A 22,463-nucleotide genomic window follows, 5' to 3' on the forward strand; every position below is an offset into this window, starting at 1 on the left:
TTATCTAAACGCGACTGCCGCGGCCGAGATCGAACCCGCGACCTTTGGTTCAGCAGCTGCGCACCGTAGCAACTGATCCTTCGTGGTGGACCAGGTGCTCTGTGGAGATTTCGAGATTTCCTTTTGTAACTTTTTTTTTCTAGCGAAAAAAAATTCAACAGTTGAAAGTAGCCGCGAGTATGTCGTTAGAAGGAAGATTCGTTAGATTGAAGATACTGCCGAAATTTGGTTCGAAGAAAAATTCGTTAGAAGGAAGAAACTGCCGAAATGTCGTTAGAAGGAAGATTCGTTAGAAAAAAGATACTGCCGAAATGTCGTTAGAAGGTAGATTCGTTAGAAGGAAGATACTGCCGAAATGTCATTAGAAGGAAGATTCGTTCGAAGGAAGATACTGCCGAAATTTGGCTCGAAGCAAAATTCGTTAGAAGGAAAAAACTGCCGAAATGTCGTTAGAAGGTAGATTCGTTAGAAGGAAGATACTGCCGAAATGTCGTTAGAAGGAAGATACTGCTGAAATTTGGTTCGAAGAAAAATTCGTTAGAAGGAAGAAACTGCCGAAATGTCGTTAGAAGAAAGATTCGTTAGAAGGAAGATAGTGCCGAAATTTGGTTCGAAGAAAGATTCGTTAGAAGGAAGAAATTGCCGAAATGTCGTTAGAAGGTAGATTCGCTAGAAGCAAGATACTGTCGGAATGTCGTTAGATGGAAGATTCGCTAGAAGGAAAGATACTGTCGGAATGTCGTTAGAAGGAAGATTCTGGCTGGGATGATACATACCGATATTATTCGTTATTTCAACAGGATTTCAGAACACTGACTTTATATGTATGAAGCCCAGGAGAAATGTAGTAACATAATGTTTCATTGATTACAAAAAAAACGTACGCGTCCAAAAGATGCTGTGTAGTAACGATGCACGGGATGCCTTGTGCAAGACACCTAAGACGTCATCTCCCCTAGCAACACAAAGTGTCTATCATTCATAAAATAAGTATACTAATTAACACGTCATTTAAACGACATGTGACTGATGAATCACAAAGTGGAGGAAAAATTTTAGTTACCATTTCGTTCTGTACCCTTGATTGATCGCTATTAATTAAGACTTCAAACTTACTTCTTAATTATAGCATAGGTAACCCCGCGCAAGATAAGTTCATCGGTTTTTACCAGTAAACGCGTAATAGACTGTTATAGTTTAGCGGGCTTAATATCGTATTTCCTTGATTTTTGAGGATTTGGGTGTAGTGCCACGCTAAAAAAAATTGAAATGTTTGGGTGCCTGGCCATAAATGCTAATTCATGAATGAATTGGAAGGCATCCCAACCCCAACGACACTCAGTGGCCATGGTCTACCAATACTGCTGTTAACTAGCATAACTGCTCCCAGGTTGAAAATAAAGGACGTTTAATTTGAGGAAAATTTCCGGAAGTAGCTTCAGCCAACTTTGAAGAATACCGACGCCTCGTGTTTTTATGCTACAAAAATTTTATCCAGTCCAGAAAAAAAAAACTAAAAAGTAATTTTTACCTGATTACAATGCCGGGCAACCCGCCACCGTATCTTCACACGTATAGCCCATCGGGATGGCGACGGGTGCTCTCTGCACTGCATGCGCCCAAACGTGAATTGAGACGATCGACCAACTTTTCCTGTTCTGTCGTCGCTTCCAACCTTTACGGATAGAGTCGAGCAAGCACCGCAAGAAAGGGCGCAAGCGCAGCTCGAAGTTCACAGGATATGTGCTGAGGTCGAATCGGAATGTGTTTGGCAGTGTTGAGCCCAAGTGTGTTGTTTTGTCGTTATCCGGTGTCACAAGTGTATGTAGAGATTCTAGGAAAAGAACAAAAAGCGATGCAGACAAACTGGCAGGAGTATTTCCATTGCGGACGTTGAGCACTGGCGTAAAGTTCCTCCGTGCAGCGTTTAATCTGACAACTGGTCGAGAGCATAGAGAAATATGAAAACGGTAACTCTTTCAACGTACCAACTAGCGATATAACGAAATGTCCGCTCTTCAAATCAGGGAAGAACATGGATTCTCATCGCCTTGCATGCAAGCTTGAAGAATTAATCCAACTGGAACTGTGTTTAAACGCGACTGCTTGCAACTTTTCAGTACAAGCATGCCCGCTTGTGCACTCAGCGTAGAGTTCATTATTCAATTAAATTTGACGAATAATTATCGTTTCACTTTGATCCAGTAGCTTGCAGCCTTTAAAAAGACAAGTCCGCTTGTTGAAATTTCGGCTTCGTCACCCACCCCTGCTTTCGAATTTCTTATTTGTGTCGCCCTCCATAGCTTATTTGTAAATGTGGTTTTCACATTCTTCCCAGAGCTGAATTTAAAAAAAAAATCATGAACTTAATTACTTGACCACCCGGTATGTTTACGTGGATACACGAATATAGCTTGTTTATTTTATACCGATTATTATTATTATTATTATCATTATTATTATTATTATTATTATTATTATTATTATTATTATTATTATTATTATTATTATTATTATTATTATTATTATATGCCGAATATAGCTTGTTTATTATATTTATTATATGAATAGTTTATTAATATGCCGTTCTTGTATGCATTTACTGCTGTCAACAAATCGCTCACGTAAACACCCATACCCACAGGTCGCGGGATCGAATCCCGGCTGCGGCGGCTGCATTTTCGATGGAGGCAGAAATGCTGTAGGTCCGTGTGCTCAGATTTGGGCGCACGTTAAAGAACCCCAGGTGATCGAAATTTCCGGAGCCCTTCCACTACGACGTCTCTCATAATCGTGTGGCGGTTTTGGGACGTTAAACCCCACGCATCGATCATCAACGGAAACGCCCGTAACAAAATACTGTAGCCTTCATAAAACGCGTGGTAAGGAACAGCAGTGGACTATCAAGGGGAGCACATTTGCGTTAGTTGTTCATCGGCGTTTTGAAATGCGTTAATCATTATACAACTTCGGATTGACAAAGTTTGTCTCGCATTCCTCAAATGAAATCAGGGTAACTAAGTGCATTTGGAGCGAAAGATGCTTGCTGTCGGATGATAGGAGGTCCTTCATTTGTCCAGTCTCGTTCTGTAGTTTCTTTTTTTTTTTTTTTCGCACCCGCTATTATAAATCACCCGCCTCAGCGCGCGACGTAAGACATCGTGTGACTCGGACCGGGGCTGACTGTCCTGTTTACGCCTCCCGGTGACTCAGAGCCAGTATCTGAACGTCTTTTAAGTTCCCAACGAACGATAAAAACGACGCCGGAACGAACGCGCCTTCTGAGTACGCGAAGCGTTGAGTGGAAAGTGGCCGGAATGATCCTTGTCGGAGGCATTCCCGCAGCCATCCGATTGAAAATAAGAGACAAACAAGGCGAAATAGGAATCGCGTGCGTCCTCTATCTTTCTTCATTTGGCTACGTTCCAGCTGGGTCAGCCGGAGCAACGCGCTGCATGTGTCGTCCATCTTGTTGTAAAGCGCTGCCCTTTTGTCGTTTCTTTCACAGGCTTTCCCGCGTCAAGCGGTCCGACTGTTCCTATTTGCTATCCCCCCTCCTTCGCCTGTTGTACGCGTTATCTCAGCTGTGAGATGAACGAAGATCGTTAGCGGGTGATAATGGCTGCAGCGCGTAATCTTTTGACCCGGCATCCAAGCCAGACGACGAAAGGAAAAGTTGAGCAGACGACATGCCCGCCGGAACTCGATTGTCAGCAGAGCATGGACAACAGCTTGAAGCCGATCGATGCGCTCGCGCTGAACGTTCTCGCGCTAGCCCGTTTGTAGAGGGGAAGCGGCTACGTTACTTGAGAAGTAACGTTGGGAAGCACTGCGCCGTGTCGCCTGTAGGCAGACAGAAATTAGGTGCCTTCTTCCTTTTCCTCATGAACCACTAACAACAACAAGCGGTGCTGGATAATACGGTGCATCGGGACTTGAAAAATTATGCAAGCTGCGGAAGTACACTATTTCAACCGTTCTATATTGCGAAAATTTTCGATAGTCTTCTCTTGCGCTGTTTTTGGCAATGATGAACTGCTTCTCCCGTGCCGTCTTGCATCGCCGCTGGCACTGCCACATACACGCCAACTCGCTGAGACCATTTCTATTTAGTGTTTGGGAAAACAAGCTGACGATAACAGCGAAGCGTATATCTCACGGCCGAACTACACGAGAACTCAAAATACGCGCAAACAAGGCAGCGTGAAGGGACTGAAAATGGCGCGCGTTGTCTTACCCTGCTGCAATGGGAGAGATCCTCTCTAAATGCGAGACGGCGGCGGACGGAGGCCACACCACGTGACCACCAGCTGTCTCCGTTGGAAACAGGGGAGCTGCTTGCTTGGCTGCGGCAGGGAGGCAGAGCAGTCGGGTTGGTCGCATTGTGGGCTTTGTTTTTGACAACAGCGCTGTCCGAGGATTACCTGCAGCTTCGCCGGCGTCGCACATGTGAGTTGCCTGAAGGATGGGCTATTATTTCGGCGCTCGCCAACAGCTTTATATTATTTTCGCCGCGTGTGCTTTGCCGTGCGCACTCCAGTGTTCTTCTCCGCACCGAAAGAAAAGGCGACTTGTCGATGCGTTTTTGCCTTTTGTGTTTCCCGAGTATCGCCGGATGAGTCAGCCCCGTCTTTGTTCGGTGGTTTTAGCCACCGGTCCTCAAGTGGTTGTCATCTGAACAAAGCGATTTCCTGCAATGTCTACGTGCCCCTTCGCTGTGCAGCCAGCGCTCGCTTACGGCCCCCGGAGCGTGAAATACACACGGATCACTTTTGCGGGTCACACGATACCCAGTGCGCCGTCGTGGTTCGAACTCGCCTTTTGTTTTTGCTAGCTTGGTTCGTCCGTCTCGGTCGGCTTGCTAGAAGCGTCGAATTTCTCTTACTTGCCGATCCCGTGGCGCTGCGTAAACATCTGCACGCGTCGCCTGCACATCTGTTGCGGACGAGCCGAATTGCGGAATCGCACGCAGCGTTTCCGGCAAAGTTTACCGTAAAATTTACGGATAGGAACGCAAGTTTCCCGGCTCTCTTCGAAGCGTCTGGGCCCCCGAATGCCGCTGTGGTTCGAGTTCCTGAGCTTCGCGGCGCACAACTTCTGGTTCGAGTCGCTGGACTTCGCCCACCACGTCTGGTTCGAGTCCCGGGACCTCACGCATCGCCTCTGGTTCGACCTCCTGAGCCTGGCTCAGCGCCTCTGGTTCGAGTCCGCGAGCCGAGCGCACCACCTCTGGTTCGAGTTCCTGCGGCTCGCTCAGCATCTGTGGACCGAGTTGCCCCGTTTCGCCCAACGCTTGTGGTTTCTGTCGCTCGACTTGGCTCGTCGTGTTTGGCTCGAATCCCGGGACTGCTCACGTCGCCTGTGGTTAGAGCTCTTGAACTTAGCGCGTCACCTGAGGCTCGAGCTGGTACGCTTAGCGCGATTAATCGACGGTGAGCCGACTTTCTTTTGCTTTGCCTCTTAACATTTTTTTTTTCCCCGAAGTAGTATATGACTTATCCAGTGAGTACTGAATAGGTTTGCCTGGCGAGGGCATAGCCTTGAAAATTTTTTCGGGGTAGTTGAGTAGGAAAAGAACCTACCCCCCCTTCCCCCCCCGCTTTTGTGTATGTTCGTGCCTATGCTTGTGTCTGGATAAACTATTGCGCACGCACACACCCTCGCCGAACGGACACAAGGCACCCAGATCGACAGACTCTGTGCGCTGCTCTTTACATGCATCTGAATTACGGACAAGCTGAAATTGAAACGACCATGTACGCTTGTATGCACAGCTTGTCGAACTCTTGCGTCGACTCGCTCACTCACTCGGATCGAGCCATGAGTCTGAGCGAGTCCGACTGGTCGGTCTGAGTGGAGTCGATTTGAGAGAGTGACGGATCGACTCGCTCACTCTGTTCTCGCGGCTCGACCCGAGAGAGCGAATCCGGGTGAGTAATACTTTGGAAGTTTGAGCCCGAGTGAGTCCAATTAGGAAAACAGTCCGAGTCTGACTGAACCCTAAGCGCAAAATAAATATATCTTGTAAGTCAGAGCAAGCTCAATTTTTTATTGTCGACCATTGGATACAAGTGTGCACGCACGTGTAAACACGTGAATCTAAATATTTCAGGGCTTTGTAACCCCCTTGGCTATGCCATTATTCCTGGTGGTGCGTTGAGCGAGCTAACCTCGAATGGGTATGAATTGATGAAGTGGTGTACTGAGTTTAAGACGAACAAGTTGCATGCAAAGCTCACCAAAACGACGAACTAAAGTTCTTTGTCTCTTAAATGTCCAAAAGTGCCTTTGGTGATAGGCAGTGCCTGTCTATGGTTCAATAATGTCGTCTAGTTCTAGGGCAACTGACTTTGATTGGTTATGAATTTGGACACTAAGGCTATATTTACAATAAATAATTTACAAGAGCAGAATTCAATGGCTATGTTTGTGCATATGTTGCAGTGTCTGCACATATGTTGCTCACAGGGCACAGATCTAGCATCTTTAATAATTTCATTGTTTTAAATGTCTTGAAGCCATTGTGGCTTCAAACGCACTGCTTGTATCAGCATGCGCGGCCATCGCGAGCTACTGCTACCAGGAATGTCTCCGTTATAAGGTCACAAGTTGCAAAGCAGTCTTTTTTTGAGAGCCTGCCTTAACATGTGCCGAGCTGTGCTCGTTGTAAACTGGGCATATCTTTGAATAGAATGACCCCCCCCCTATTTAGATAAACTCATGTTGTTAGTTGATGGAAGGCAAGTAGTCCCATGTCTTTGCTAGGATTAGTGGAACTCGTGATCTGGCATTTCACTGATTAGATTGAGGAGAAGCAGCTGTGACATCTTTGGGTTACTGCCACACGCTACTTTTCATACAGTGAGAAAAAAAAATTGTGCCAAATTTGCCGGAAATTTGTTTTCGATCAAAACAGTACCATTGCTTTAGTTAGTATGGTTTCTTTATTTCACTAATTGTATGAAAAAAAATAGCTTAAAGATGGCTTCCCAAATAACAATCCAATGAAAGCCTAGGCAGATATGGCACAATCTTGACAACTGAGGTCATCTAGCATCATGAAAAGCAGATGTGACAAGTATGGTCTTCATTGGTTTCATGTAGGGTCAATTTTTGTTTGACAAGTAGTATAGTCATCGGTTAATTCGGTCATCATCACTATACTCATCACTGGGAGAAGCACGGTGGTGCAGTTAGTGTTATTGATGAAGCAGCATTACTCTGGAACCCTTTATTTACAAAATCTCATAATTCATGTTCATAATTCATAGGTGCTTCATAAATGTGCTATATCTTACAAATTATAAAAAAACGTAGGTAGGCGGAATTATTCGGCACAATTAGAGTGAAAAGGAAAATGTAAACAGAAGCAGTGGGTGTTGGCATGCTTGCAAGATATTGTTAGAATAAACAGGAGATTAACAAAAATGTACCACGATTCTCTTGCCCTGTGTTGTGAGGTTACAGATGTACTCTAGCATAGTACATGGTACATTGCTAGTTGTCATGACTCCAGCATGTTGTAGAAATATACTTATAAAACGTGAAAAGGAAGCTCGCCTTGGAAAATATGCAATTTTAGTTGGTGGAGCTTTCATTTTACAGTTAGCGAAGGTAGTTTCGGCCAAAATAATGTACAGGTGCAGTAGCGTGTGGCAGTGATGAAGTGGGTATTGTAATGACCATCTTGTACGTATGGCAGTTGCCGTGAAGGTGCACAGTGCGTCGCACACTGTACACGCTTTTGTTTCGCCATCATTGGCAGCTATCCTGAATGCGCACATTTTCGACCCTCTCGGCACTTCAAATTTTGTGCTATGTGGCCATTCTCTCTCTCTCTCTCTATGTATGTATGTATGTATATATATATATATATATATAATCTTACTAAAGGCTCTGCACTTCCGCCTCTCTAGTACAATGAGATTCATATGTATTGTCCCCTTGTTGATGTACAAGTAAAAATAACTTGTTTGTTCTGTATTACTCAAACCACAACGTAAGTTATTATAGGAAGGCAGGTTTAAGGAAAGCAAAAGACTTTAGTCGAACGGTCTACTGCTTCCATCGCCACTATCTTAACTGTAGCATATAACGAGTCACCAAATTGGAAAATGGCAACTCGGCTTATTAAAAAGCTGCAGTTTATCTTCTGAATCTACTTGTTCTTGAATGTGTCATATAGATGGTATTCAGTGCGCTTTTGCAGTTGATCTGGGTCACGTAAACGCCTGGTTTCAAGCACCCATTATGTCCACGTGTCGTACTCATTCAAACATGCTTACGGTGCATCTTATCTACAGGCCCCATGCCCCCGTTCCTTATGTAAATGCAACCAGCGACCACGGTCACTGCAGTAAGCTCATATTCTTCAAATGGTGTACAGGTGTTAAATGTCGCAGAGTTTATTTATATACCTTTACACGAAACAGAATTCACGGGAAACGCTGGCCATCTGTACACTCGGTAATTATCAAAGGTATTTGTGCTTTATTTGTCCTTGTGGTAAGCATAGGTCACCGACGTGAGAGCTTTTACTAGCTGTTAACAATGGTCACTCAAATGTATGGCTAGTGTATTGGTTGCATGCTTACACGTATTATTTACGCACCTATGGTGAACAAATCACACAGGATAATTTAGAGGGAAACTTTCGTATTATTGCTAAGACAGGAAACTTTTTTTTCTGCAAACTTGAAGCTACCTGTGACATATTAATAGACACAATGTACAAAATAATTATTTGGAGAAGTTATAAATAAAAACAAGACATAAGAATGAATTGTTTCAAAAGCCAGGGGCATAGCGGATGCCCCTGTAAATGTCATTAGTATACAATGAATTGACTAAGGTACGAAATTGGCACACTGAGTGTTACAGCAAGATGCCCTTGTCAAGCCCTACACAAACACATCCTCGGGTCCAATCACAATATGCGTATTGTGAACTTTTTTGGGGTGAAAAATAAAATAAAAACAAAAATGACACCCTAGAATTTGTAAAGTCTTGCCCACATCATGTGTGTAAAAACTGCACACGTAATGCAAAACTGCGCAGTTGTATGAGCCAATTCTTTGCATTGTGTATAAGAGCAACTTGTGCTCTGTACGTTTGAAAATGAGTATGCTGCGTGCCGCTGTCAAATGGAGCGCAGGCTGATCTTTACAAGTTAATACTTTTTTTTTGCCCAACAACAATGCATTTAGTGAGTGCCCTTTCAGCTGACGGCTAGTAGCAAGGCTGCACCCTCTACACTGTATATGTCAAAAGAAGGCACTAGCAGTGTTGCCGCTATCCTATACCACTTCAGTAACCAGTTCAGCTAATTCAAACATTCTTTCTCATTAAACTACAACAAGACTGCCATGAAGATTTCTGAAAACGTTAGGACCTGGCAGATGGATGAGATTATGGTGTACCAAATGATAAATAAAATGAAAAGGCAAAGGTCTGGGCAATAAAAAAAAAATTACAGCATATCCACGGAATGAACGATGATGAGTGGGGAGAAGCGTCCGCCTGTCCATCCGTCTGTGTGTCCGTCCATCCGTGCATGCGCCCATGCGTCCAATCGCGTTCGAGAATGCAGATGGCACGGGGGTAACACTGACAAAACACGAGCCAAGAAGGCCGAGCGTAAGCGTCTTCAATTTGCCTGCCGCTCTGCTTCGTCCATGCCTTACCAACGATCCTCCACGTATGGCGATTATCCAGGAGACTGAGAGAGGCACTCAGGCATAGCGCGTGCAGCAGCCAATCGGAGAGCAGCGGCAGAGTAACACCATCTAGGAAATGAGACGAGAAATGGTCATCCATTTCTTTTGCCTTCTTTTCTTTCTCGTCTCTTCTTCTCTCGGTTATGTGTGACTAGTGAGGAGGTTAGACTAAAAGGAGCTTCGCAACTACAACTGTTATACATACAGTCCATGCTCATAGATCTTAGGAGTCGAGGTAGCGTAAAACATTCAACCCTTTCAAGCGTTAGAGGTATCAATGATTGGTTTATACAGTCATCTTGAAGTTGGCATATACGAATGGCTTCAATATTTTTAGCAGTTAAGCTGACTATGGCTATGTCTGCAGGCACTAACGATGGTGTTAGTGTAAAAAAATGCACACAACTACGCTCCTTCTAGAGACCTGTTCTTTTCTGAGAATAAAGGTGAAGCCTAAACAGATGAGCTGGAGGTTTATTATTTTCTCTCTATTCCAGTGCGCACCACTAGCGTCATCCTTCTGCTGGGCGTTGGCTCCTTCGTCTGCTACAAGCTCTACTGCCAGCTGAGGCAGCGCTTCCGCAGGCGCAAGAAGAGGGACACAGCGACGCTGCGGAAGGCCCACGTGCGGAGCTGGATATCCAGAGTCCAACACGGAAAAGTGCAGGTTGGTAGAGCTATGGTGCACTGTGATAAGTTTTGTATGCCCGTGCAAGCCGAGATTAATTGGAACCAAGACTGCCAATTAACTATGACGTAAATGTAAGGAAATTAAAGAAAAATATAACTTGCTAATGGTGGGGACCATACTTGCGACCTTCGATTAATGTGGTGGTTTAAAAACGAACTGCTAGAGCGCAGGTTATATCTGAAAAGTAAAGCCGAGCATCTACCATTTTATTCCAGGCATGGTGAAGTGTTATCTCACAGCAAAAAAAAGCAACTGTTCTCGCATACTGTGCAAAGTCAATACAGTGAAACCTCGTTAGACCGTAGTTGGCCGGGAATGACGTTTTGGTACGCATTAAGCGATGTACGAATTAACCGTCAGTGCCAGTTTAGCGGCTACTTACCGGTCAGAAAAGAAGGCCACAATCCTCACAAACACGCGCGCGCACACACGCCGGCACGCCAGCTTTATTTATGGACAGGCAGCAAAAAAATCTGTGATCTTCACTTGCCGCCGTGGTGGCCTTGCCTCGACGACGGCATCTTCGAAGTCGGTGAGGCCGCGAGCCAGCCGGTCCATTAGGCCACGCTTCTCGGCGAAGGCTCGCATCACAGTCACAGCACGCGCAGCTTCGGATAACGAGGGGCCGTCGTCCACTTCGACATCGCCCTCCTCCTCACTTTCGCTTGAATCGGGACGAGGTGCGATGGCGGCAACAATGTCGCTGTCGGAAAAGTCCGGGGATGTAAGGACGTCTCCGTCCACATCTCGGAAAGTGCCGAAGTTGAACTTGTCGACTCCCTCTCCTTGCCGCTCGAGCACCTCAACAAGGAGGCTCTCGCAGTCTTCGGTGTCCTCACCATCCTCGTTATCCTCCATGTTCTCGTCGTTGCCTTCTTCTGGCATCTTGAATTGTGCTCGCGCGAAACAGTTCCGTATCGTTGCAGGCTGCACCTGCATCCATGAGTGTGCAAGCAGGTGTATAGCACCCAGGAGGTCTATACTGTACGTTTTGGCACTCTCCATGGCGATCAACATCCGCCGCAAAAGATTTTTGCGGTAAATCTGTTTGACAGAGCGGATGATGCCCTGATCGAGGGGCTGGGCGAGCGCTGTCGTGTTGGGCGGCAAAAACAACAGCTTAATAGCCGACAGGTTACCCACATCGACATGCGCCGACGCATTGTCAAGCACTATCAAAATGCTCCTTTTCTTGGCAGCAAAACGGCGGTCCAGCTGGCGCACGTACTCCTCGAACAGCTGGGCTGTCATCCAGGCTTTTTTGTTGTGCTTGTAAACAACACCGGATGGCAGCCGAGCGCCTTTGAAGCACCGCGGGTTTCCATACTTGCCAATGACCATCAGTGGCAGCTTCTCACTACCGGTCATATTTACGCCAAAAGCGACCGATATGCGATTTTTGGCGTGTTTCCCGCCGGTGCACGTCTCATTTTTAAATGCCAATGTCCTATTTGGAAGAAGGCAATAAAAAAGTGCCGACTCATCAAAATTAAAAATGTCGGCGGCATCGTAGGCTGTCAAGGCTTCCTGCAAAACGGTGTCCTGCCATTCAACAGCGCCTTCTTTGTCTGCTGCAGCAGCCTCACCACAAACAACCTTCCCCACGATGCCGTAGCGGGCTTTAAACCGCGACAACCAGCCGTTGCTGCAGGCAAAACCGGGGCAGTTCAGCTGATCTGCGAAAGTTAGGGCTTTTTCGGTCAGAAGGGGTCCGCTAACCGGCAGGTTCATGCTCCGCGCCTTCTTCAGCCAGAGAAGCAGGGCCTTTTCCACTTCGGGATAAGCTGAGTCTCTCATGCGGCACCTCTTCAAATCGCTGTCTGTGCCTCCCGTCAACTTTTCGCGAGCGTTCCAAATTCCGCATACAGTAGTCAGCGGCAAGTTCTTATCGCGGGCTACCGCAGATTTCTTGGCCCCATTTTCAATAGTGCGAATGATTTCAAGTTTTTCCTTTACGCTCAAGACGTGGTACTTCGGCATAGTAAGAAGTTTTAGTGTGCGAATTTAATCGCACCACTCGCGCACAACACAAGAATAAAAAAAACAACAAAAAAAAAAAAAAACACAACACGCCGCACAAGAACGTAAGTAACGCAACACCACCACACCGCCGCCACGACCAACACTGCGGGAAAGTGAGGACTAACGACCGAATAAAGAAACGAGCTCAGCCTGGCTCGACGCTGTGGAGCCGTTGAGAATACGTACTTGGCTTGGATTGAAAGCGACAGCGAATTTGCACCCCCTACCGGGACCAGCAATCGAGAATTCCTAGGTTACCAAAAACCGATCTTGAAGGCCATGCTCTTGCACAATGGGATCGGCAACAGACGTACGCGCAAAAAATACGTCATCGTGGCCATGTTGTGACGTCACTATCGCTGGTGGTTGTTGTCCGATCGCCACATGGAGTGTATCGACCGTCTGTGCGCACGAAATTTTGCCGATTTTCGGCCTGTGCATGGATAAAGAGAACGAAAATAGTACGTACTAACCGTACATAACACCACAAGCGACTACGGCTTAAGCGGTCAGCCAATACATGGGGTTCAATGGAGATAGGGCGGGGGATTCCTCGCTACTACGTATAAACCGCAGTTACATATTAAGCGGGTACGTATTAAAGAGGTTTGACTGTATTGGCAATTTTCGTGGACAAAGATTGCTCAATAAGTGTCTTGGTGTTCATGGTTTGCAAATTTTAGTGGAGATAAAATTACCAGCATTTGCAGAGATATTTTACTTATGCCGGGAGCAGCAGTTTCTCAATCGCTATTTCGGCAAGCATTTGCATTAGCGGGCACAAAAGCACTATGGCGGATTGAGTGTCGCACAAGAAGCCGATGTTTCCGAGGCCATCTCCAGGCAAATCCTGTGTTTACATCTGCTGCTAAATCCACTCCAGAATTTTTTTTAAAACCTGTTCGGTGTAAGCCTGCTCCTGCGAGTGCTTTCCCCAAAGACATACCAAACTGCATGGTTTGATCACTCTTTTTTTAGTGTGTTGTGGTAATCGCTACTAATTACAGCTTCATTACTTCTTTTCATATCCTTGCCATTATTTGATGCTGTTTCTTTTACCTAGTTTCTGCCCACTAACTGCACGTGTTCACGACTCACCGCCTTTGCCTTTCTCTCGTCAACGAGCATTTCAATGCAAAGTGGTTATAAGATTGAGCAAGGCTTCGCAGGGGAAAGTTTTAGTCCATACTGTTCGTTTGAATAAAAAAAACTGGAATACCACCAGTTTTTTTGGCATGATATCTATAAAAAATGCAGTGATGCAAGAGGTACGGTTGCTATGTGGATCTTGATCAGAGAGAAAAGGTTGTTGTATGCATGAGATTAGCAAATGGCTGGTGTTAAGCATTAAGAATCCCATAGACTGCCCAAACAGATATCTAGATCGCAAGAGAATTCTGTCTGGCCGTTGCTTCAAAGCACCAGTATTAAACTTTGGAGTTTTTTTGGTCAAGTCACACAAAGCTTCACATTTAGTGAAGAGAAAATAATGTTAGTTGAAACGAAAAGTTTGAGAAACTGAGGTTGTTTCTGCAGATGATTAGATTGTATTCTCCAGGTCATGCGGAAATGTCTCAGAGTTTACAAAAATTATATTTAATACATGTTGCTGGTTTACTCAAGGTATTGCAAGATATTTTCGACACCTCCATGGTACTAATGATGGCTTATCATACCATTCTATGGCAAAAATATTTTTTATATACAGAAGTGTGATTTACCCACACTGTTCTGTTGAACATTCCCTTTACTGTCCCTTTAATTATATGTAGTATTGTGAGAAAGCATTCATCTTTTTATGCATGCATCTGGTGCTAGGAATATCGTGTCTGCTTGCAGGAGTGCTACTTAGAGAGCGACAATGAGTCCGAGATCAGCGAGGCATCGCTACCTGACACGAGCCAGGCATCTTTTGGTGACATTGTGAGTGAAGCTGTGGAATTAGGCAATCCTTTATGCGCTCTAAGTGCATCTTGCTGCAGTTTGTTACCTTGCCCTTGTGTAACCCACATGCCTGCTCTGCCATTACGCACCAGTAGTGTGTGCTTTAGTCGCTCTGGCTTTCTGGTGAGGCTTGGAATGGCTTTTCGTACTGTTTCTTGAAAAGTGCTTCAGCTGGCTACTAGAGTCTGTGTTGCGCTTAGCTGTCTAACCAATGAGAGAATAGTTGCTGCATTACAGACAACGGGACTGCATTGCAGTTGCACAGCAACCTGTGTTTCACCACAGAACTCATCCGACTCAAAGTGAAAATATTTGTCGAGAGTTCTCCCCTTTCAGACGTGTTACCTTTGAGAAGGATCTGTAAATGTGCAGCATAATATTTTTTATCTATGCTTCTTTTTGTATTTTTCAACTTTATGTGTAGGTTTCACTTGAAAGTACTTTCTCATTGCATTTTTTTGCAAATTTTGCGGCACCAAGATAATGTCGGTTGATGTAGCGTTACATGTTCCAGGTACCAGTACCACCTTGTCGATATCTGTAGCTGTTTCATATTTATAGACATAGTGTTGTTGTTGAACATGTGTAGTTGTCTGCAGGAAGCAAGGTGCACTAAAAAAATGCTTATAAGCAAAAATTTTGTTCCGGAGGCGCAGACACCAATGCCAAAGTAAACTGATCAATTCATTGATGCATTCACCGAAGAGTCAATAATTCACTGATACAATCAACTGCCTTTGCAATGTGTTGCTGCTTTGCCCTTTCAGCCCCAGCCCGTGACTGAGCATGCCCAAGCTGAAAACAAATGTGTACGTTTTTTTATATTTTGTGTTTATGCACTATTCTCAGCACGTCATGACTTGGGAAGCTTGTGCACCACTAACTTCTCTCCTTCTGCATGCATGGCATTTACTAAACATTTTAGAAAATTTTACTTTTTTTTTATGCTTGTCCACTTTTTTCCCCTTGGTAGTCATTCGAGTATGCAAGTGTTACTTCGGAATGACAGACCAGGATTTTTTGCCCACAGATATTTTTTTAATCTACAGTGGCGTCCTAGGGGTTATCTAAGGCTTCGGGTTGATTTCCAGCCATGGCGGTTGCAGATCCATAAGTATGGTATGAAAAAACGTCGGGATGCTTAGATTTAGGTGCGCGTTGAAGAAACCCAGGCAGTCCGAATTTTACAGCGCAAGCTGTTGCTAGATCACAGCAGACGAATCGGGCTTCAATTGTTCACAGACAGCCACCGGTGTCCATAACCGCTTGGTCAGAAAACTGCTCAGCCAAATCTCACGCAGTTGGGAAAGAGGAAATGAGAAAAATATTTCAAGAGGATGGATTGGAATTCGGACCTTCTGAACACTTTGCCTGCATACGAAAGCAGTTGAATATCCTACCACAGCACCAAGCTGCAGCTTGAAATTCCTTTGCGAAAATTCCGTATACAGGTGTCATGTCGGGCAAGGATTTGTCTTCACGCATGTAATAAAGTGTTGTAGAAGAGTGACATAAATATTGGGCATTAAAATAATGCGAATTGCATGTGCAGTTGTTGAATAGTTCCAACCCATTGCAGACACAGCAAAAAGCGCACATACTGCCTTACAGATCTGCACCGGATATCACAGTTCTCTGCAGAAAACACTTAGTGGGTGCTTGCTTACTTCATGAGAATTATGATAGCAGTGGGTACCTTTTATATGTACTTATAATTAGTTGCAAGAGTCTACAGAGCTTTAGAAAAGCAGCTCTACCCGCTTTTGCTGTGACTGCGCTGTGTGGCCCGTGCAGTCTTGGGATTATTTTCGATAGATTGCCACTACGGTATGTTTTACAATGTATTCTCCTTTTGGGGCATGTAAAACATAGAAGTTTTGTGGCTGCGATAGGGAAGTACAAAAAATGTATCTGTACACACGTAACCTGGGCAAGATTACTGCCAATTTTGGTTAGTCCAATAATATTTAATGACTTCTGAACTTTTGTATTAAGGTAAATAAAGCACTTGTGTTTCTAAAATCGCTAGCACTGGACACATAATGGTTTTGCCTCTGCAGCGAGAAGAGTTGCAGATGATTATGTGAAACTTGCACTTTGTTCCAAGCTTATCAAAGATGAAGAAATGTTATCATACTATACTATTTTACGATGCTATTACGTGATCACCGCAATACTGCGCCATTTGTGTTTTAAGCAGAGTTGGTCTTTTTTTGCATGGAATTAGGATATAAGGTCATGTTGACTGTACTACTTCTCTGAAGTTCCTTTCAGCACTGTGAAGGCTACAGTGCAGGGTCTCTTAGCCGGTAGCAAAGGTGATTAGCTCCTCTACATGTATTCATCCACGTCGCGGCGTCTGCTCTGCATCTCCTTGGCGTCTTTTCGCATGTGTAGGGCGCGTATAGTGAACAGAAGGTATAGCTGGAATAAAAAAAAAAAAAAACGGATGCACCCATTCAAGCTGGTGCCCTATGTTTTGAATTTACCAAATCTTCATTGTGCGCTGTGTAACCCGTAAATTACAAACTGACACTTGTATTTGTATTAATGTGCTAAGGCTTCGATGGCATCGAATGCATGACTGTATTGTCTTAATTCTAAGAAGCATTATCAAATTTTCTGTGCATTAGACTTAGCAGGCGTGGCCAAACAAACAGCTTATCTTGCAAAAAACAATGTATCTGATGAATTGTCCTCAGTGTGAGATGGCACGAAGCTATGGGTCGTTTCATCATTTATATGTTGCTGCTAGCGTACTGGGCAAACAGCAAGCGGAAGTTCGGATCGAAGCGAGCAGTCGCGTTCGCATGGGCACTGATTTCTGATGACAGTAAACGCCGGTTAGTGATACAGCAATCAAAGGCGTATGACATTACAGCGGAGAATTAACACATTATGCATCAATGTGACGCAACTCGGGCCAAACAAGCACGGATGTCTCAACCCTGTCTAGTGTGAAATATACTTGTAATATACTTGGAAAATATACCACATGACTTGCAGAGTTGGTGTGAAAAGAGTATATACCACAATATCCACCAGGCACTTGCAATTCATCCTACGCTCAAGCTAAACGACTTTTAGGTGTAGGTTAAGGCCTGCTGCAGGTGCATAAGCAATCTTAGTGAAGTTATTCTGAGGCATAAAAAACTATAAATACCCATAATAATAATTTTATGCAGGATGCATAGAGGCAACGTTCAAACAGTCCTGTAGGAATGAAGTGAACAACACACTTTTATATCTGCGACAGCTTTCTAGAACATACTAGCAGCATACAAATACACTCAAGTCTCGATATAACGAAGACTGACATAACGAATTATATGCTATAACAAAGTAAATGGAACATAGTCTTGCAATAAGTACACTGTTAGGAAAACCCATTGTGAGGAATTTTTGGATATAAAAAACTTATTTTCTTGTAAGATGCAACTTTGTTATATTGATGTTTGAGTGTAAGAGCGAGTGCATTCATCGGCAATGAGTTGAGCTTGCAACTACACTTTCTTGCATCGGCCGCATGCTCTTAAATTTTGAAACAAACTAAAGTTGGACTACAGTCAAACCCCTTTATAAGAGACACTAGTGTGCCTTCAGTAAATATGGTTTGATAAGAAAATGCGTACGAGTTACCCTTCTTATAAGAGACACTTTGTATAAAAGCCAAGAATTGCTGTTCGGAGCATGCCTCTTATAAAGGGGCTTAACTGTACTACTTTTTACTTCAAAGCTCCTGACGGATGTCTTGTGCACCCACATTTGCACATTTTAGTCATACACTTCAACGGTTAGAGAAATGTCATTGTTTTTGTGCTGGACAATTATACTTGTGTAATTTTCACACTCTCAATGACGCAGTGATGTTTGAAGATGTGCTTGCATGACGTTTTTTTTTTTGCATCACTGTAATATTGCCATCTTTTTTTTTTTTCTGCTTCCTGCATAAAATTTGTGCCGGAATGAATGCGTAGACTGTGACTAAAGTATGTGCATCCATGTGTCCAGAGCATACAGCTGTGTTGCACATCTGACGTTTAATGAAACTAAATGTCGTTGACCTTCTCCTGACACGCAGGATGCCAGCTCAAGCTGCGGTGGTGGCTTCCTGAGTGACGACGACATTTGGGACATGGGGGTAACGTCGAGCAACCCTTACGAGCCGGTGCGCTTCGATAGCCAGTCGGGGGACGTGCGCTTTCAGGGATGTGCACAGCCCAAGGCTTCGACACCACTCAACATTGCTAAAAACAACCAGAAGGGCGGCAGCGTGCGTCATCGCAACAAGTGAGTGTTGTTGCATAGCACTGTTCTTTACTTGAACATCGTAAACACATTTGACGCTAAGACGACTGTTTCCTCCGACACATTTTTCTATGATGCACGAGATGGTGCGATCCTAGTATAATGCAAAAATCGTATGCAATCACCTTTTAAAGCTTAGTGAAAGTGGGATTGAATGACAGAAACTTAGTGTTGCCTCTATTGACCATAACATCAACCAAAATAGTCCTGTATTGCTCTATTTGTTAGCAATCGTCACATTTTTATTTACCTTGTAGATCTAACTCTGAACATGCTCACATTGCTACTTATTTCAGGAAAGCAAAGTCAGCAGGAAGTCCCGGCACACGGCAGACAGACCACAATCCGAAGGCGAACCCGAGCTCTAAGGCAGGCAGCGGGTCCGGAGACATCTCGGCATCCGTCAAGAACAACAACAACAACGTAGACGACCGAGCGCCGCTGTCTGATGATTCCATCTCCCAAGAGCCTGAGGGTCTACTAGATTCGCTTTCCTATGAAGGTGGTGGCGAGGCAGCAACGCCATGGGCAAATGACACAGTCTCCCTTTTCGCCAACTTCAGCATCGGCTCGCTAAGCGAACGCAACCGGCGCACGGAAGAGCTCATCTCATCTCGCGCCGACACCCAGGGAGAGGACACCGATGACTTCTCCATGAGTGGCATGGTCTCAGACTCCGCGCTGCTAAGGCTCCGCAATTCACACTCTCACCAGCTTTCTGTGGACAGCGAAGCGTCCGACTTGAGTATCTTTGAAAAGGCGCAGGCGCCGCTGGAGGTTCCCTGTGAGGCGTTTGAGACCATCGACAAGATAGAGACCATCCTCCACGACACGAAGCAAGAGCTGCTTGACCTCGATGCAGATTTGGTCAGCCTCCGCGTGTTCCAGAAACTCCCAGCAAACTACGACGTTGTGCTGGGCGATGCCGGAAAGAAAAACGGCGACGAATTTTCCAGCCGCCGTGCCAGCACTCGCGACGTGGAGATCCGTACAGACAGCGGCAGCGACTTTGGAAATTCTCTAGAGTCGGACAGCGAGAGGCTGGTCAGAAATTCATCTGGGCCCAGCTTGGAGTGGGACTCGCTTTCACTGCCAAAGCAACCGGTGGAGCTGCAGCACGAGTCAGACTCCACGGACTTTGGCACGTTCAGCGAGTGGTCTGAGAGCGAGGATGGTGGCGGTGCACCCCGCCCGAGCGTGCTTGGCGTCGTGCGTCGCCACAGCAGCGGCAGCATTCACAGCAAGGGCACACTCCGCGAGGAGATTCAGCGCATTCTCTACGCAGAATCTGAATCGTGGAAGCGTAACCTCGCGCGGAGCCAGACACTGCCGTTGGACCAAAGCTTGCCCGAGTCGGAACAGAACTGCGACGCTCCGACATGGGTGATGCGGGAGTCTTCTTCAGTGCACAAGATGACCACTGTTCCTGAGGAGAGCACTATCAGCCCAAGCAGTGTGTCGGATTTTGCTTCACTTGCAGCGAGCAGTGATAGGGACGCTTCTATGGACACCAATGGCAATGACCTGATGGATGTGGAAAGGGACAACGAGGGCTCCAGCTTTGAATCTGCCGAATCGCCAGTTTGTGTTGAAGACAAAGTGTCACTGGCTGACTACATCTTTGGGCTACGCCGAAAGAGGAAGCAACAGCCTGGTGACGGAATGGAAAAAGTATGTTTCACTTCAGATCACTCTTTGTATTGTCGCTGTATGTTTGATTTAGAAGAAATGCCTTGTAGTGTTTAGTAGCAGGTATTTTGACAGCCTCATCTCAACCAACTTCGATGTCCTTTGGTTGGTAATTAAGGCTGCTTTTAAAATACCGATAAAGTGCTCCTTCTGATGGTCATAGGATCTCCTCAGAGTTTTTGCCAACTCATCATTTCCAAACATAACTTCTCTTTCTCTCCAACTTCCTCTCTTTCTCCGAGACTTTCATCGGCTTTTTTAAGAAGCGAAAAATTTGTAATTTGATCACAGTACCGAGGATGTCAAGCTGCATAGCTGCCTCTCTGACTTCTACATTTAGAAGGGAACTCTGGTCCATTCCCGACCATACCGAGATAATGCTGTTTTGGAATTGTGTTGACAGTCATGCAAGAGCATTTTGCCCAGGCACTCATCAATAATTTTAATTAAGCAATAAACAAAAAGTCAATACAGAAACCAAAACAGAGAGCTCCATCATCCATGGTGGGGACTGGATGACTTGACGAGATCCGCTACACTCCGCCACAGCTGGCCAGGGTGTAAATATAGCTCATGTGCCTCTTTTGACGTGCGAAAAGAAAGTTGGCGATGTCATCTGACGTGAAATCAAGCTGTGCTGGAGTTCCCCTTTAAAACGCTGGAGTTCCCCTTTAAGGGACATTTAGGACGGACCGTTTCAACATCCCCGAGACGATGCTTGATCAGTGTGGTATATATGAAAGCGACTCCTGTTATGGCTGGCTTGAAGTTTGCCAATCGCAGTTGCCTGGAAGTAAGTCTCATTTGTTGTGATACGTTCTACTAAATCACTTTTCAATTTCCGCACCGCCATTTTACCACCCCCCTTCTGTTCAGACCCTTGCAGCTGTACTGTCAGGACTGGAAGTGAGGTCGCTACGGCGGATCAAAAATGACTGCTACGCCGCCATTCGTGCAGCTGGCTTCCAAGTTTTGGCATCTGGAGGATCCATTCTCAGTGGACACAGAGGTGCCAATGGTGTCTACCAGGTATGAACGGTTGTGCACTCTTCTTTAGTACCAATGTAGTAGTTCCCCAGATAAAACTGCCACAGGTGGCAGCGTCCTTAGAAGCTAATATTGTGGCAGTTCATGTCGAGTTGAGATTACTGGCAGAAAACACACTTTCTCGCAAACTTGCTCTCTTTTTTTTTTTTGCTCTGCCAAGAATGTGAATTTAACCCGTGTCTTCAGCTCAGCAGTGCTGCACCTTGATTACTGAGATACTAAGATAAATTGTTTGCTTCCAACCACTGAGGTTTCGCAAAGTAAAATGCCTCTGCTTTTAACTAGGCTTGTGCGAATGTTGAATTTTAGGTTCGAACAAATAGTGATTTTGGTCGAATAATTTTTTATCAAATTTGAATAGTATACATGGCGTAAAAAGAAAAATGGGCATATTTATCATGACCTAACTAACCTGCAAATATTTTTTAAATTGAAATAAGGCCTCAATGTAAATGCCCTTTTTTTGTTTGTTTGCTTTGTTCAAATGAAGTTGAAACCACTTTTAGTACTAGCAGGATTTGACTTTTGGTAGGATGCAAGTGATAACCTGTAAAATACTTAACAGTTCAAAATTTATTATACTAGCAGCAGCATATAAGCCGTCATAACAACCTTTTAAGCTTTAAAAAATGGTTAATCAATGTGAGAGGGTTAAATGCTCACTTAAAAGGGCCCTGCAACACATATTCAAGAAGCCACGTAATGGATTCACTAAATAAGCTTATTGCCGCGGAGGGCCACAAAAAATTTTGGAATCCGTCCAGCACGAGCGGAGTTGCAAAGATTTGTCGCATGCTGCAATTGAATTCTCTTCTCGTCATGATGAAAGCACTGAAGTTAAGCAGGAAGCAGGGAGTGATGGCACGGGGAAAGAATATACGTCACATGCACCTCGTGACCTTGACCACATTTTTTTTTTTTCCAGTATGTCGCTTCTCAATGCGATCGCACATGTATGCGTGGACAAATGGCAGCCCCAGTTACGACCAAGCGCGCCATCGGTGATGCAATGGCTGTGACGAGTGATTTTTGAGCTTGTGGCATTA

General features: G+C 44.9%; 1 protein-coding gene across 6 annotated transcripts in view; it reads left to right on the top strand.

The window, feature by feature from the left end:
* Positions 1–22,463, top strand: part of LOC119180818 (uncharacterized) — a 92,099-nt gene that overhangs the window by 60,506 nt on the left and 9,130 nt on the right. For 3 of the 6 annotated variants that reach the window (XM_075875556.1, XM_037431958.2, XM_075875554.1), the window contains exons 2-7: positions 10,214–10,383; positions 14,269–14,352; positions 15,141–15,182; positions 18,455–18,663; positions 18,978–20,352; positions 21,247–21,399. In XM_075875556.1, coding sequence (XP_075731671.1) covers positions 10,214–10,383; positions 14,269–14,352; positions 15,141–15,182; positions 18,455–18,663; positions 18,978–20,352; positions 21,247–21,399 — 2,033 coding nt within the window. Of the gene's footprint in view, positions 1–4,495; positions 5,433–10,213; positions 10,384–14,268; positions 14,353–15,140; positions 15,183–18,454; positions 18,664–18,977; positions 20,353–21,246; positions 21,400–22,463 lie in introns of those variants that run through there. The other 3 variants (XM_075875552.1, XM_075875553.1, XM_075875555.1) reach the window with 3 other exon arrangements.

The sequence above is a fragment of the Rhipicephalus microplus genome, chromosome 10 (genome assembly GCF_043290135.1).
Source record: "Rhipicephalus microplus isolate Deutch F79 chromosome 10, USDA_Rmic, whole genome shotgun sequence".
Lineage (NCBI taxonomy): Eukaryota > Metazoa > Arthropoda > Arachnida > Ixodida > Ixodidae > Rhipicephalus > Rhipicephalus microplus.